The sequence below is a fragment of the Chiloscyllium plagiosum genome, chromosome 6 (assembly GCF_004010195.1).
Source record: "Chiloscyllium plagiosum isolate BGI_BamShark_2017 chromosome 6, ASM401019v2, whole genome shotgun sequence".
Lineage (NCBI taxonomy): Eukaryota > Metazoa > Chordata > Chondrichthyes > Orectolobiformes > Hemiscylliidae > Chiloscyllium > Chiloscyllium plagiosum.
The window spans coordinates 116,636,241-116,653,349 of record NC_057715.1 but is presented as its reverse complement, the minus strand read 5'-3'; the positions used below and the strand labels follow the sequence as shown (position 1 = coordinate 116,653,349).

Genomic DNA, 17,109 nt, shown 5'->3' with positions numbered 1-17,109 from the left:
GCCTCCGGGGTGATGGGTATGGGTGATGGTAAGGGGTGATGGGAATGGGTGTTGGGTGATGGGTATGGGTGATGGGAATGGGTGATAGGAATGGGTGATGGGAATGGGTGATGGGTGTTGGGTGATGAATATGGGTGATGGGTATGGGTGATAGGTATGGGTAGTGGGTGATGGGAATGGGTCGTGGGTGATAGGTGACAGGTATAGGTGATGTCATTCTCTCCCTGCTCCGGATTTTCCTGAAACAAAACGTTTCCAGTTGGCTCTGGGCTTTCGTTTATGAGGAGGATGGGTCTCTCTTTCTCAATTTCGCAACAAAACCAGAAACTGCTGGAAAAGCTCAGCAGGTCTGCAGTGTCGGTGGGAGAGGATCCGAGTGAAGGACTCGGATGCAGTGACCCTTCCTCAGAACCGGATTTACAGCATCCGCAATTCTTCCCGTTTCTGTTCCAATTCCGCTCGGATTCCGTGGGATCCCGGTCCCCAGGGGATGGGAGGGGGCGGTTGGTCCCTGGCAGAAAGGATCCCAGATTCTGGGATATATTGGAATCCAGAGGAAAGGATCCAATCCCGGCGGCAGCCAGAGGCGGCATTGGGTGAAATCCCAGCCGGGGGCTAGTCTGCTCTGGGGAAGGGCCGGGGGCCGGGGGAAAGTGCCGGATTGTTTGAAAGCGCATGCACAGGTACCACGGGCCGAATCGCCATTTGATTCTATGATCAATGTTTGGGTCGGTCCGGATCTAGTCCCGTTCGGTCAGATCCTGAAAACTAGCCGCTAACCTCAGGGTCAGGAGTACAGACCCGGGCAGAAACACCGAGAAGGACTAGCATGCTGCATAGGTGCGGTGGGCAGAATGGCCACCTGCTGTTCACCAAGGAAAAGGGACAGGCAGATTCCAGAGAGATTAGATTCCCTACAGTGTGGAAACAGGCCCTTCGGCCCAACAAGTCCACACCGACCCTCCGAAGAGTAACCCACCCAGACCCATTCCCCTCTGACTAATGCACCTCACACTATGGCCAATTCAGCCTGGCCTGCACATCTTTGGAGTGTGGGAGGAGGATGCGGTGAGTATCGCTGCTGATTCATCACTAACAGCAAGGACAGAGAGAGAGAGAAACACAGCGAGAGAGAGACACGGAGAGACAGAAACACAAAGACAAAGAAAGAAACAGACAGAGAAACATAGAGAGAGAGAGAGGAAAATAAACCAGAGACAGAGAGTGAAATACCAGAGAGAGAGTGAACCTGGATAGAGAGATAGAGTTAACCCAAAGAGAGGGAGAGAGACAGATTTCTGTGCTTGCTTGAGAGAGAGAACCTAGAGAAAGGAGCCAGAGACAGAAAAAAATAATTCCAGAGAGTACTTGGGTGACAGAAAAACGAGAGAGAGCAAGACAGAGGGAGACACAGAGAGAGAGACAGAGAGTGTGAGAGACTGGAGAGAGAGAGAGAAACACACAGACTGAGAGGGACACAGAGAGAGACACAGAGAGAGAGAGACAGTGTGAGAGACTGGAGAGAGAGACACACACACAGACTGAGAGGGACACAGAGAGAGACACAGAGAGAGAGTCTCACACACACAGAGGGACAGTGGCAGAGAGAGAGAGAGAGAGACACACACAGAGTGAGAGAGAAACCAGAGAGAGGAAGGGAGACAGCAAAAGGCACAGAGAGAAAGAGAGAGAGAGAATGGGGGAGATCCAGGCTCCAGCCCCTACCTGAGTCGGTTCCCACCAATCCCTCAACAGAGAATGTAGGTGGCTATTCGACTACAGGATGTGTCATTGCCAAGGGGGGCCTCACACGCCATCTCCCCCAGGGCTCTGGGAGGAGGAAGGGAATGGGAGCAGCACCTGGAGCTTGCTGAGGATGGGCTGGTGGTTACGCAGAAGGATATGGGGGAGGGCAGTTTTGGAGAGGGAGCTGTCTGTAATCGATACTGATTCTGCTGGAACCTCCAAACAGGGAATTAAACATTTGTAAAGAGAGGGAATGTGGGTGGGGGTATTCTCAGTGCCCCCTTCCTCTCCATGGGAGGGTTTGAATATTCAGAACCAGTCTGAAAGCAGAGCCCCCTCTCAGGGAGGGGGTTACTGCTCAGACCAGGCTAACAAAAAAGGGACCAGCCCTGAGCCACTAAAACACACACTCACAAAATCACCAAACAGCTATTTCACCATTCCTGGATGTACTGGCTCTCTGCCATTCCCCTGCTTTCTCCCCGTGAAATTTTCCTTTTCCAGAGAATAGTCTGGATTCACCCTGCTTTAGTTTCTGCTCAATCTCTCCACACTCTCTCTCTGGACTTATACACTTAATGGTGAGGTCCTAGGGAGTGTTGCTGAACAAAGAGACCTTGGAGTGCAGGTTCATAGCTCCTTGAAAGTGGAGTTGCAGGTAGATAGGATAGTGAAGGCGGCGTTTGGTATGCTTTCCTTTATTGGTCAGAGTATTGAGTATAGGAGTTGGGAGGTCATGTTGTGGCTGTACAGGACATTGGTTAGGCCAGTTTTGGAATACTGCCTTCAGTTCTGATCTCTCTGCTATAGAGAAAATGTTGTTGAGTGAGAGGGAGAGGCTGAATAGGCTGGGGTTATTTTCCCTGGAGTGTCAGAGGCTGAGGGGTGACCTGATATAGGTTTATAAAAACAGGAGGGGCATGGATAGGGTAAGTAGACAAGGTCTTTTTCCCAGGGTAAGGGAGTCCAAAACTAGCCTAGGTGTAAGGTGAGAGGGGAAAGATATAAAAGGGACCAAAGGGGCAACTTTTTTCATGCAGAGGGTGGTACGTGTATGGAATGAGCTGCCAGAGGATGTGGTGGAGGTTGGTACAATTGCAACATTTAAAAGGCATCTGGATGGGTATATGAATAGGAAGGGTTTAGAGGGATATGGGCCAAATGCTGGCAAATGGGACTAGATTAATTTAGGATATCTGGTTGGGTGGACAAGTTGGACAGAAGGGTCTGTTTCCATGCTGTACAGCTCTATGACTATCTCTCTCTCTCTATATATATATATATATACTCTCTCTCCACTCAATGATCAACATGATGAACAGGTCAAGTACACAATGACTAGATAGCTTCTTTTGGTCGTTAGGAGCTTTGTTGCTGTGGATTTATCCAATATTTGGATTAATAATGTTTCCCTTGCAATGTCGATGTGCAACTAACAATTTGCAGTGCGAAGGCACAGTGTGGGAAATTGGAGACACCTTTATTGCTCAAGGCTGGTTATAGATTCACTTCAAAAATTGTTGAAAGGACTGGTGAACAACTCCAGAAAGTAATTCCACTGTGGCACCTCGTGGTCAGACACTGCAATGACACTGTGACAGTTTACATAGCAAAATCAAATGCAGGATATCAACACAACAAGTTACAATTCCAAAGAGTTGGACACAGTCAAGAGATTTAACTATAGCTCCTGGTGTAGCACAATGTGTGTGGCAGTCAGCTGTACAGAACAGGAAGGCCACGGTTTAATCTCTTTACCATGAGGAAGCAGTTAATTTCAGACCATCGATTGCAATGATAGAGACACAGCACTCTCAGAGAAGAAGGGTAGATCAGATAATTCAATTGGATTTATAGGACAGACAGAGACTATTCAGCCCAGTTGGCCTATACTGTTATTCATGCTTCATAAGAGTCAGTATCCACCCTTCCACTCCGCACCACAATACACTGCTGCCATAGAAACAATGGAGATAGCAACAAAATGAGGCTATTTGGTCCTCAAGCCTTCTGCAAGACCACAGCTGACCTGATGTGGTCTCAGCTCCACTTTCCTATCCTGTCCCCACAATCCTCGGCTCCCTTGTCAATCACAAGTCTCTCCAACTCAACCTGGAACATATTTAATAACTCAGCACCCACTGCTCTCAGAGGAAAGAGCATTCCAAACATGAACCATCCTTTGGGAGGAAACAGGGGGAGGCAATGGTCCGCTGGTATTATCGCTGGACTGTTAATCCAGAGGCCTGGGTAACGTTCCGGGGACCCAGGTTCCTGCCACAGCAGATGGTGGGATGTGAGTTCAATACAAAACAAAATCTGTCTATGGATGACCAGGAATCAATTGTCAGGAAAAGCCCACATGGGCAGCATGGTGGCGCAGTGGTTAGCACTGCTGCCTCACAGCACCAGAGACCTGGGTTCAATTCCCGCCTCAGGCTACTGTCTGTTTGCACATTCTCCCCGTGTCTGTGTGGGTTTCCTCCGGGCGCTCTAGTTTCCTCCCACCGTCCAAAAATGTGCAGGTTAGGTGACCTGGCCGTGCTAAATTGCCTGTAGTGTTAGGTGAAGGGGTAAATGTAGGGGAATGGGTCTGGGTGGGTTGCTCTTCGGAGGGTCGGTGTGGACTTGTTGGGCCGAGGGGCGTGTTTCCACACTGTAAGTAATTTGATTCAGTCATGTCCTTTAAGGAAGGTAGCTCCATCCTTACCTGGTCTGGCCTACATGTGACTCCAGACCCACAGCAATGTGGTTGAATTGCCCTCAGGATAGTTACGGTTGAGCCACAAATGCAGGTCTGGCCAGTGAACGAATTAAAAGTTCTCACACTCTCTGGGTAAAGAAGTTTCTTCTGTATTTCCTGGTGCATTTATTAGTAACTGTTTTGTAGGTGTGACTGTGGCTTTATACTCCAACTCGCTTTCTCCCTAGACCCCACCCCACCCCATGCACATAGTTGAGACATCATTTTTGATGACTGCCTAGTGACTGTTGCTGAGAAAAGTGGGTGAACAACTTTTCTTGAAGTATTTGCAGTTCCTTCTGGAAACTCTCTGTTGAATCTACTCCCACTGCCCTTTCAGGCAAGACAACAACTTGCTGCAGAAAAATATACTCTCCTCGTCTCCCGTCTGGTTCATATTAAAATCTGTCATCAGATTAAGTCAGGAGTCACATGACACTGGATTATAGTCCAAACTGCTCCTTCATGGGAACATGGGAGCCAGAGTAGGCCATTCAGCCCCTTGAACCTGCTCCATCATTCAGCTAGACCATGGCCAAATGTCTTACCCCAATGTCATTTTCTCATATCCTTTATATTTTTAACATCTACATATCAATCAATTTCTGTACTAGGCATACTGAATGACTGTTCTTTCACTCCGGCAAAAGTGGGAACTGCAGATGCTGGAAACCAGAGTTTAGATCAGAGTGGTACTGGAAAAGCACAGCAGGTCAGGCCGCATCTAAGGAGCACAAAAATAAACGTTTCAGGCAAAAGCCCTTCATCCATCGATTTTCCTGCTCCTTGGATGCTGCCTGACCTGCTGTGCTTTTCCAGCACCACTCTGATCTAAACTCTTTTCTTTCACTGCACTGTGTGGTAGAGAATTCCAAGTTTCACTGCCCTCTGAGTGATAAATTGCTCCTTTTCCCAATCCTAAATGCCTTTATTCTGTGTCATCCATGAAGACACAAAGTACTTATTTGATTCCTCTGCTAGTTCCCTATTCTCCATTATAGATCCTCCTGGTTTGATTTGTAATGGACCCACGTTTGCCTTTCCCAATTTTTTCCTCTTTACATATAAAGAAGCTTTTACAGTCAGTTTTATGTTTCTGAATTGCTGCCATTCATATGGCCCATTAGCTCAGTTGGCTGGTTTGTGATGCCAACAGTGTGTGTTCATTCCCTGCACTGGCTGAGGTTAATATGAAGGACCACCATCACCTGAGGCTAAACCACCACCTTCATCTCTCTCTAATGAAAGAGTATGGCTATGATCTGGTAAAACTGTGGCGCCTTTCACATGTTATTTTCTGTTTCTTATTAATTTCTTGGTCCTCCTTTACCGAATTCTAAAATGCTCCAAATCCACAAGATTTCAACATTTTTCAGTGATTTTATAAACTTTTCCTTTTAATCTAATATAATTTTTCATTTCTGTTTTCAACCCCGTTTGGATGATTTTTTACGTTGGAGTTTTGTGCCTTCAAGCTGTATCAATTTAGTGTAAACCATGAATTAATTCTTTAATTAACGGTTAACTAGCCCTTCATCATAGCACAATACTTGATCCGAAACAGCGAGTTCTCTAGGTTCTCCAGTTCTGTCAAAGGATTCTGGACTCAAAATGTTAACTCTATTTCTCTCTCCACAGATACTGCCAGTCCTGCTGAGTTTCTCCAGCAATTTCTGTTTTTGTTTGAGATACTTCTCTGGTCAGTTCCTCAGTACATTGATCTGGAAAACCATCTCATTTATAGTCCAGGAATTCACCCTCAAAAGCATTTAGTAATAATTAGTTTTACCCAGGCTATAGCTACATTAAGGTCCCTGTGATTACTGTATTATCCTGTTAGCTGCACCTCTCGTATCTTGACTTGTACAGTGCACTACAATCTCACTTTGGTTTGGACCCCAACACTTGTTACATGTTGATGTTTGTTAGCTCTAGCCATAGTGATTCTACATCTAAATCTTCTCATCTAAGACACTCTCATGCCCGAAATGTCGATTCTCCTGTTCCCTGGATGCTGCCTGACCTGCTGCGCTTTTCCAGCAACACATTTTCAGCTCTGATCTCCAGCATCTGCAGACCTCACTTTCTCCTGAAAGATTCCTTCCTGTCTACCCTGTGTATCCTATACATTGCGCAATGCTTCGTGGATTCCAATAAAGTGTCTTTAATTCTTTCATTTTTATTATTTTCACCATCTTACCCACTGCCCCATTCCTAAGTTTGCCTTTTCCTGTTAAACTCAGATCCTCAGTTCCTTAATTGTTGCCTTGTTCTTTCTCTTTATCATATCCCATGTGATCCCTCATTCCCACTATTTAGCTGAAAGCTCTCTCTACACCCTCGTTGTACAATTCACCAGGACGCTGCTCTGGATGATGAGAATTACTCTCAATTTCCCCAAAAGTAGTGCCACTGCCTTCGTGAACCTAAACCAAGTTTCTCCCACACCAGTCTTTGAGCCACACATTACAATCTTATCATCTTCGTGCCAGTTTGATCATGACCATAGAGTCACACAATACAGGCTATTTGGCCCATCTGCTCTGTACTGACTTATCCACACTAATCCTACTTTCCACTGGAGAGGACTGGAGTGGAAAGGATTGATCTGGACTGTCTGGACTGGACTAGACTGGACTGAAATGGATTAGACTGGATTGGACTGGACTGACTGGACTGGAGTAAAGTGAAGTGGACTAGACTGAAGTAGACTGGAAACAAAAATAGACAAAAGTGAGGACTGCAGATGCTGGAGATTAGACTCTCGATCAGAGTGGTGCTGGAAAAGCACAGCAGGTCAGGCAGCATCTGAGGAACAAGAAAATTGATATTTCAGGCAGGAACCCTTCATCAGGAGCCATTCATGATGAAGGGCTCTGCCTGAAACGTCGATTTTCCTGCTCCTCAGATGCTTCCAGACCTGCTGTGCTTTTCCATCACCATTCTAATCTGGAAACAAAAATAGTCAGAAATCACACAACACCAAGTTTTATCCCAACAGGTTTATTTGCAATCTCAACTTTTGGAGTGCTGCTGCTTCATCAGGTGGTTGAAGGGGTTACGCTCTGAAAGCTTGTGATTCCAAATTAGCCTGTTGGACTAAAACTTGGTGTTGTGTGATTTCTGACTGTCCACCACAGTCCAACATCAGCACTTTCACCTCCACATCATGGAAACAAAAACAGAAATTACTGGAAAAGCTCAGCAGGTCTGGCATCATCTGTGGAGAGAAATCAGAGTTAATGTTTCGGGTCACAGTTCTGCGAAAGGGTCATTCGACCTGAAACTTTAACTCTGATTTCTCTCCACAGATGCTGCCAGACCTGCTGGGCTTTTCCAACAATTTCTGTTTAAACTGTGATTGTTTCCCTTTCTTTCCTCCATCGTTTTGAAGTGTGTGTGAGATTCTTAGGAAGATATTGCTAAGTTGGTTCAAGGTAAGCTCAGGCGATGATATCCATCATGAACGTCGGTTTGTCCTGCTGTCCTCAGTGCCCTACAAGTTCTTCACAGACCACGGTGGGATCAATGAGAAACGGAAACAGCGGAGAATCCGCACCACGTTCACCAGTTCTCAGCTGAAGGAGTTGGAGCGAGTGTTTGCTGAGACTCACTACCCAGACATCTACACCAGGGAGGAGCTGGCATTGAAGATTGACCTGACAGAGGCCAGAGTCCAGGTATGAGAGCTTTCCAAATTCACTCAGTCAGTTGGTTTCTCACCCAGGGGCAGTGGCTATTTGGAGGAGAAAGTGAGGACTGCAGATGCTGGAGATCAGAGCTGAAAATGTGTTGCTGGAAAAGCGCAGCAGGTCAGACAGCATCCAAGGAGCAGGAAAATCGACGTTTCGGGCATGAGCCCTTCTTCAGGAATGGGCTTCTTCATTCCTGAAGAAGGGCTCATGTCCGAAACATCGATTCTCCAGCTCCTTGGATGCTGCCTGACCTGCAGCGCTTTTCCAGCAACACATTTCCAGCAGTGGCTATTTGCTCTACTCAGAGTCACAAGATTGTGGGTTCAAATCCCATCCCATCTGTCCACACGGATGACCCTGAGCTCCCAGTTGCCTGCCATTTCAACACCCCACCCTGGTTCCCTGGCCAACATCTCTGTCTCAGGCTCGCTGCAGTGCTCCAGTGAAGCTCAGAGCAAGCTGGAAGAACAGCATCTCTATTTCCACTTGGGAATTCTGCAGACCTCTAGACTCAATATCGAGTTCAATAACTTTAGGTCTTTAGGCCCTCTGTCCCATGTCCTTACCCCAACCCCCACACACCAGGCCTTGTCATCACACGGACCGCTACCTCAAACAATGCACTGTCAGCCATTGATAGTCCCCATTAGCAGTTATTCATTCCCACAGATTGACCTTTACACATTCCTTTGTCTGCCCAATTGTTTTCCTCTCTGTTTGGGCTCCATTTCCACCCACTGTTTCCTCCTTACCCCGTTCCCCTCTTTAGCAGATAAACTGACATTTTCCTAGCTACCATCAGTTCTGAGGAAGGGTCACTGGACCCGAAACATTAGCTCTGATTTCTCTCCACAGATGCTGCCAGACCTGCTGAGCTTTTCCAGCAATTTGTTTTTGGCTTTGAATGTTTTGACATTCCAAGTGCTCATCCAAGTACGTTATTAAAGGTTGTGAGGTTTCCCACCTCAACTACCTTCCCAGGAAGTGCATTCCAAATTCCCACCATCCTCTGAGCGAAAACAGTTTCCTCAAATCTCCTTTAACCCTCTCTGCTTTCACCTTAAAATTGTGCCCCCTTGTTATTGACTCTTTATCCTCAGGGAATAGCTTCTTTCTATGCCCCCTGTACATGCCCTTCATAATCTTATACCCTCTATCAGGCCCCCCTCAGCCCTCTCTGCTCCAAAGAAAACACCCCGAGCTTATCCAGCCTCTCTCCATCGCTGAAATGCTCCATTCTGGCAGCATCTCCCCTCCAGTGCAATCACTCCCTTTTGTATGAGACTTCCTGATATAAGCCTGAATGGCCTGTCTCCTGCATCCTGCCACAGGGGAGATGGTAACATGGTGTTGATGGTGCTGGACTGTAATCCTGAGGCTCTGGCTAACACTCTACACCTATGAGTTCAAATCCCACCACAGTAGATGGTGAAATTTAAATTCAGTTAACAAATCAGGATTGGAAATCATGATTCGGAGGAGCTGGTGTTCGACTGGGGTGTGCAAAATTAAAAATCACACAACACCAGGTCATAGTCCAACAGGTTTATTTGGAAGCACTAGCTTTTAGAGGGCTGCTCCTTCATCAGTTACTCTTAGTGATGATGACCATGAAATTGTCATTGATTGATGTAAGATCCCATCTGGTTCATTAATGTCCTTCGGGGAAGGAAATCTGCTGTCCTTAACCAGTCTGACCGACGTGAAACCCTGTTGACCATGTCTGAGAAGGGAATCCTTTCGTTGAGTTCAGGGCGAAATCTATTTGTTTTGTTGAAGAAAAATCTCAAGATGCTGTTTATTGAGCAGGCTGTGTCTGCCAGACATCAGAGTGTCCTGCGTGTGATTGGTGACCTGACGATATCTGGCCGGGACATCACGGAAACATTCTACATTTTATCCTTTTGCCTTTAAGAATCAATCATTATCCAAAATATTTTTCCAAAACAATCTCAGCAGAAAGATTATTATGTGTGTGTTTGTGACTGTGCATATGTGAGTGTGCGTGCATGAGTGTGAGTGTGTGTGTGTGTGCATGAGTGTGAGAGTGTGTGTGTGTGAGTGAGTGTTTTGTGGATATTTAGGATAAGCATTCATACCTCTATATTATTGTCTGTGTACATCATTAATTTTTGCGCCTGTCTTGAATAAGTTTTGTTTGGACAATAATCCAATAATTGTGTTGAATAAGAAACCTGACTGAGAGGCCTCTTGTTATGAATAAGGTATTGAAATGGTGATTGTAGGAACTGGAAAAAGTGTTTTTAGATGATGCTGGGACAGTGGGACTAGAGAGACAGTGGTGTCCTTGCTGTTGCTCTAACGATTTACACTATTCTCAGTCTCTGAACCAACAAATGTGACCCAGAATTGATCCCACAGCGACAGGTTATATAACCCCAACTGGTCCCTGTCAATTTTAACCCTTCACAGGAACCTCTCCAACACACCTCACCCAATCAGTGTCTCCTACTATTTCTTCTCCCTCATGTGTTTATTTAGATTCCCCTTCAATGTATCAATGCTCTTCATATCAACCATTGTTTAGGCCACTTTTGGAATACTGCGTGCGATTCTGGTCTCTCTGCTATAGGAAAGATGTTGTGAAACTTGAAAGGGTCCAGAAAAGATTTTCAAGGATGTTGCCAGGGTTGGAGGGTTTGTGCTGTAGGGAGAGGCTGAACAGACTGGGACTGTTTTCCCTGGAGCGTCGGAGGCTGAGGGGAGACATTATAGAGGTTTATAAAATTATGAGGGGCATGGATAGGATAAATAGACAAGGTCGTTTCCCTGGGGTGGGCGAGTCCAGAACTAGAGGGCATAGGTTTAAGGTGAGACGGGAAAGATATAAAAGGGATCTAAGGGGTAACTTTTTCATGCAGAAGGTGGTGTGTGTGTATGGAATGAGCTGCCAGAGGAAGTGATGGAAGCTGGTACAATTATAGCATTTAAAAGGCATCTGGATGGGTATATGGATAGGAAGGGTTTAGAGGGATATGGACCAAATGCTGGCAAATGGAACTAGATTAATTTAGGATACCTGGATGAGTTGGACCGAAAGATTTGTTTCCATGCTGTACATCTCTATGACATAGGTTCCACATTCTCATTCCTCTCCAGGTAAGACTTCTGCAGGATTCCTGATTGGATTAATTTGAGACTATCTGATGGCCCCGACCCGTTCTGATCTCCTACAAGTGGGAACATTCTCTTCAAATCTATTCTGTGAACCTCAGTAACCATAACAATCTTTCTGGTCACACCTTCTTGTGCTGTTAAAACCCTTTCCCCTGTGCTCACTGAAGTACATCGAGTCTCACTCAAACAATGTCTAGACTTTAGAATTCTAATCCTTGTTTACAAATCGCTCCCAGATTCCACACCTCTTCCAGGCCCCAAAGACTTTTTGAGATCTCTGTGCTCCCTCTCTCCCTCTTGTTCCGACTGAACCCACTCCACCCTTGGTAGTTGTGTCTTCAGCTGCCTGGACTCCAAGCTCTGGGATCCCTTCCCTCAACCTTTCCAGCTCTCTGCCTGCTGCATTTGGATGCTCTTGTTCAAGTCATTGTTGCCTTTCATAAATAACTCCTGATCCGTCTCCTTCTCAATATTCTCTTTAAGTTTTGAAGCTGCCCCGGAACACCTGATCAAATTGGCATTGATGGGGAACCAGCCCCATTCACATCTCATGAACAAATAAGGAAAGATATCGCTGCGGGTCTGGAGTTACACGTAGGACGGACTGCAGTAAGGATGGCAGATTTCCTTCAATGAGTGTATGATGAGGACAGCTTTGTACCTGCTTGAGTTTTGGAGACCAAGGGCTGATCTGATGGTAGTGTTGTTGGTGTTTACCCTTTGGATCATGGTTGTTTACATTTCTAATTCCTGATGGATTTCTCTCCCCTCTCCAACCCCCACCCCATCTCATTGCCAGGTCTGGTTCCAGAATCGCCGAGCAAAATTCCGCAAACAGGAGAGAGCTGCCAACTCGAAAGGGAACGGGAGCAATCCTTCCGGGAAGAAGTCTGACCTTGTATCTGAGGAGGACGACTTGAAGGAGGGAAAATGCGCTGACCCTGATAGCACGGCCAATCCTGGCTGCCCTCCCTCCTCCTCCAGCTCCTCCTCCACCACCTCCTCAGGCCCTATCTCCAGCAGCAGCCCCCATGCAGTCAGCCTGCCCAGTCCCAATGGCTCCCAGTCTCTTAAGACGGCAGCTGCCTGGCCCAACAATGAGCTGCTGAAGGGCCAGGCCTGGCAGCCTACCGACAGTATGAGCGGGCCTTTTGCTGGGGTGCTCTCCACCCTGCACAGAAAATCCAACATGCTCAAACCCAACCTGTTCTAGACAGTGGAAGAGAGACACAGAGAGAGAGAGAGAGAGAGAATAAAGTACAGGTCAGACAACAAACCAGACCCAGTTCACAGTCTCAAACCCAACCTGTTCTAGACAGTGGAAGAGAGACACAGAGAGAGAGAGAAAGAGAGATTGAGAGAGAGAGAGAGAATAAAGTACAGGTCAGACAACAAACCAGACCCAGTTCACAGTCCCCCATCCTCCATACCCCACCCCGTTCCCATATTCCATTTTCCCAATGGTCCATTCCCCATTCCCACTCCTGGTCCCCCTACCTCTCCCTCGTGTGTGTGTGTGTGTGGTCATTCCCACCTTACATATGATAATAGTCATTGCCCTCACCTGTTCCAGTTGGCACCACTGTCCCCTCCCCCACCTGAGACCCTGCCCTTGTAACCCTTTGGACTGAAGCCTCACCTGTAGGACCCACACAGCCTTCTCTGGGTCAGTCCCTCAGTGAAGAATCTCAATCCCTCATTAGTTGCTCAGAGCCTGGACCTTAGGCTGGGCTTAGGGCTCAGGGTCGGGGTGTTCGGAGGGTTGGGGGGAGGTGGGGGAGGGATTGGGTGTCAAAATCAGCGAGAACCGTCAAAAGCGAAACTGCAGAAACCCTCGGAAAGTGGAAACACTCCGAGCTGTGGGGGGTGGCACTTTCAAAGAACCAGCACAGAGAGGATGGGCTGAATGGCCTCCTGCTGCACAGGATGACTCCACGATGGATGAAGCTGGAAACCAGCCAATCTGCCTGAAGAGTCAAGGCCGGAGTTTAACCCTTTGCTCACTGTTCATTCCTCACCAACTGTCACCAGTTCACCTTCCAGCAGGTTAAAGCATCAGGAACTTTCCGGAATGGTGTGGAAGCAGCAAATTTATCAAGTTGCAGAATTTGTAGAAAAAGCAGCAGATTGGCGCTGGCTCATTATAGGGGACAGTGCAGACACAAGGGGCTGAATGGCCTCCTCCTACAAAGTCATTCTGAGCCCTCCCTTCACCAGTTCATGCCAAAACCTTTCTCACTCTCTCTCTCTCTCTCTCTGTCTAAGTGGCCTGAAGGGGTCTTGAAGAAACAGGAGACACTGAGCAGGAATGATTGTTGATATTTTCACAAACAGATCACATCAGGTTCAGCCTGAGGGTGAGGGCTATTGAACTGTGAGAGGAAGCAACAAAACCTATCCCTGTCCCAACCCAAGATGCACTGCAACCAGAGCGGGTAGGACAGGGTCACTGGGGGTGGGGGCAGTCAAGGACTGGGGGAGATGGGGGTGAACTGGGGACAGATTTAGAGGGAGTCGTTTCCCAGCCTCTTGCTGCCCAGAGTTTGGACTCTCAAACTCTGAGCCCAAGCCGAGGGGCGGCTCATATCCATTAGATTGTGTGTAAGAGAACAAAAACCCTCAATGGCCCTCTTCAATCTGCCCTCTCCACCAAAACCTCAAAAGATCACGCTCCACTGTGATGCCCCATGCAGTTCCATAGCTGGGTAGCACTCATCACCAAGGTTAAAGAAACTAGAATCCCTCCAGGGTGGAAGCAGGCCATTCAGCCCATTGAGTCCACACCAAACCTCTGAAGAGCATTCCAATCAGACCCAACCCCATAACCCTGTGTGGCTAACCCACCTAACCTGCACATCCCTGAACACTATTGGCAATTTAACGTGGCAAATTCACCTCAGCTGCACATCTTTGGACTGTGAGAGGAAACTAGACCACCTGGAAGAAATCCATATGGACACGGGGAGAATGTGCAATCTCCACATGGACAGTCGCCTGAGGGTGGAATCAAACCCAGGTCCCTTGCGCTGTGAGGCAGCAGTGCTAACCATTGACCCACCATGTCACTCCGAAACCAAGACTCGCTGAGGTGAATGAAAGGTCACCAGGGGCTTGTGGAGCTGGTCCTGAGGGGCATGGAGCAGTGGGAGAGAGGTGAAAAAAAAAGGGTTTGAAATTCCATGTTTACCTTCCAGAAATGACTGTCAGTTGAAGAGAGCCCTCTAAATCCAGTGGTGGTGTTCCCACCGAGAGTTGTGATTTTTAAAAATAATTTATTCTCAAATGTATATGAATTAATTTATGTTGACAGGTAAATTGCCTTTCACATGTAATTAGTGAAAGACTGTGTTCTCACTGTATAATACTTTAACCCTAACCATTCCAAGGCAATCAATGGCAGAACTAATCCCCTGGGATACAAATCATTGCCTCAGAGACACAGGTCAATATTGTACCACATCAGGAGATATCTGTACACTGACCGATGTCTCTCAGAACCCTCTCTCTCAGGGAGATATCTGTACACTGACTGGTGTCTCTCAGTCCCCTCTCTCTCAAGGAGATATCTGTACACTGACCGATGTCTCTCAGTTCCCTCTCTCTCAGAGAGATATCCTTACACTGACTGGTGTCTCTCAGTCCCCTCTCTCTCAAGGAGATATCTGTACACTGACTGGTGTCTCTCAGTCCCCTCTCTCTCAGGGAGATATCCTTACACTGACTGGTGTCTCTCAGTCCCCTCTCTCTCAAGGAGATATCTGTACACTGACTGGTGTCTCTCAGTTCCCTCTCTCTCAGGGAGATATCTGTACACTGACCAATGTCTCTCAGTTCCCTTTCTCTCAGGGAGATATCTGTACACTGACTGGTGTCTCTCAGTCTCCCCTCTCTCTCTCTCTGTCAGGGAGATATCTTTACAATCACTGGTGACTCTCAGTCCCATCTCTCTCAGGGAGATATCAGTACACTGACTGGTGTCTCTCATTACACTCCCTCTCTCTCAGGGAGATAACTGTACATTGATTGGTATCTCTCAGTCCCCTCCCTTTCTCTCAAGAAGATATCTGTACACTGACTGGTGTTTCACGCGCCCCCTCTCATTTCCTCAGGGAGATATCTGTACACGGACTGGTGTCTCTCAGAACCCTCTCTCTCAGAGAGTTATCTGTACACTGACTAGTGTCTCTCAGTCCCACTCTCTGTCAGGGAGATATCTGTACACTGACTGGTGTCTCTCAGTCCCCTCTCTCTCAGAGAGAAATCTGTATACTGACTGGTGTCTCTCAGTCCCCTCTCTCTCAAGGAGATATCTGTACACTGACCAATATCTCAGTTCCCTCTCTCTCAGGGAGATATCTATACACTGACTGGTGTCTCTCAGTCCCCTCTCTCTCAGGAAGATATCTGTACACTGACTGGTGTCTCTCAGTCCCCTCCCTCTGTCTCAGGGAGATATCTGTACACTGACTGGTGACTCTCAGTCCCATCTCTCTCAGGGAGATATCAGTATACTGACAGGTGTTTTTTTTAGATTAGATTAGATTACAGTGTGGAAACAGGCCCTTCGGCCCAACAAGTCCACACCAACCCGCCAAAGCGAAACCCACCCATACCCCTAACCTAACACTACGGGCAATTTAGTATGGCCAATTCACCTGACCCTGCACATCTTTGTGACTGTGGGAGGAAACCGGAGCACCCGGAGGAAACCCACGCAGACACGGGGAGAACGTGCAAACTCCACACAGTCAGTCGCCTGAGGCAGGAATTGAACCCGAGTCTCTGGCGCTGTGAGGCAGCAGTGCTAACCACTGTGCCACCGTGCCGCCCACAAGGGTGGCTCTCAGTACCCTTCCTCTCTCTCAGGGAGATGACTGTACATTGATTGGTATCTCTCAGTCCCCTCCCTCTCTCTCAAGAAGATATCTGTACACTGACTGGTGTTTCACACCCCCCTCTCTTTTCCTCAGGGAGATATCTGTACATGGAGTGGTATCTCTCAGAACCCTCTGTGATACCAGTACACTGACCGGTGTCTCTCAGTGCCCGCTCATTCAGGGAGATATCTGTACACTGACTGGTGTCTCTCAGTCCCACTCTCTCTCAGGGAGATATCTGTAAACTGACTGCTGTCTTTCAGTCCCATCTCTGTCAGGGAGATATCTGTACACTGACTGGTGTCTCTCAGAACCCTCTCTCTCAGGGAGATACCTTTTCACTGACTGGTGTCTCTCAGTGCCCCCTCTCTCAGAGAGAAATCTGTACACAGACTGGTGTCTCTCAGTGCCCCCTTGCTCAGGGAGATATCTGTACACTGACTGGTGTCTCTCAGAACCCTCTCTCTCAGGGAGATACCTTTTCACTGACTGGTGTCTCTCAGTTCCCTCTCTCTCAGGGAGATATCCTTACACTGACTGGTGTCTCTCAGTCCCATTCTCAGGGAGATATCTGTACACTGACTGGTGTCTCTCAGAACCCTCTCTCTCAGGGAGATATCTGTACACTGACTGGTGTCTCTCAGTCTCACTCTCTCTCAGAGAGATATCTGTACACTGACAGGTGTCTCTCAGTCCCACTCTCTCTCAGGGAGATATCTGTACACTGACAGATGTCTCTCAGTCCCACTCTCTCTCAGGGAGATATCTGTACGCTGACTGGTGTCTCTCAGACCCCTCTCTCTTTCTGTCAGGGAGATATCTGTACACTCCCTCACCGTTTTGAGTGGGAGACTGATGAGTTTGCATTGGTTGCACAGATATACATGTTCCAGTTGATTGCGATTGGGTA

At 47.4% G+C, this 17,109-nt stretch overlaps 1 protein-coding gene across 1 annotated transcript in view; it reads left to right on the top strand.

Annotated features, from left to right (window-relative positions):
• phox2a (paired like homeobox 2A) overlaps window positions 1-12,566 on the top strand; it is a 20,467-nt gene extending 7,901 nt beyond the window's left edge. The window contains exons 2-3 of the mRNA XM_043692819.1: window positions 7,982-8,169; window positions 12,122-12,566. Of these exons, the coding sequence (XP_043548754.1) occupies window positions 7,982-8,169; window positions 12,122-12,535 (602 nt within the window). The 3' untranslated portion in view covers window positions 12,536-12,566. The remainder of the gene's footprint in view (window positions 1-7,981; window positions 8,170-12,121) is intronic.
• The last annotated feature ends 4,543 nt before the right edge of the window (window positions 12,567-17,109 follow it).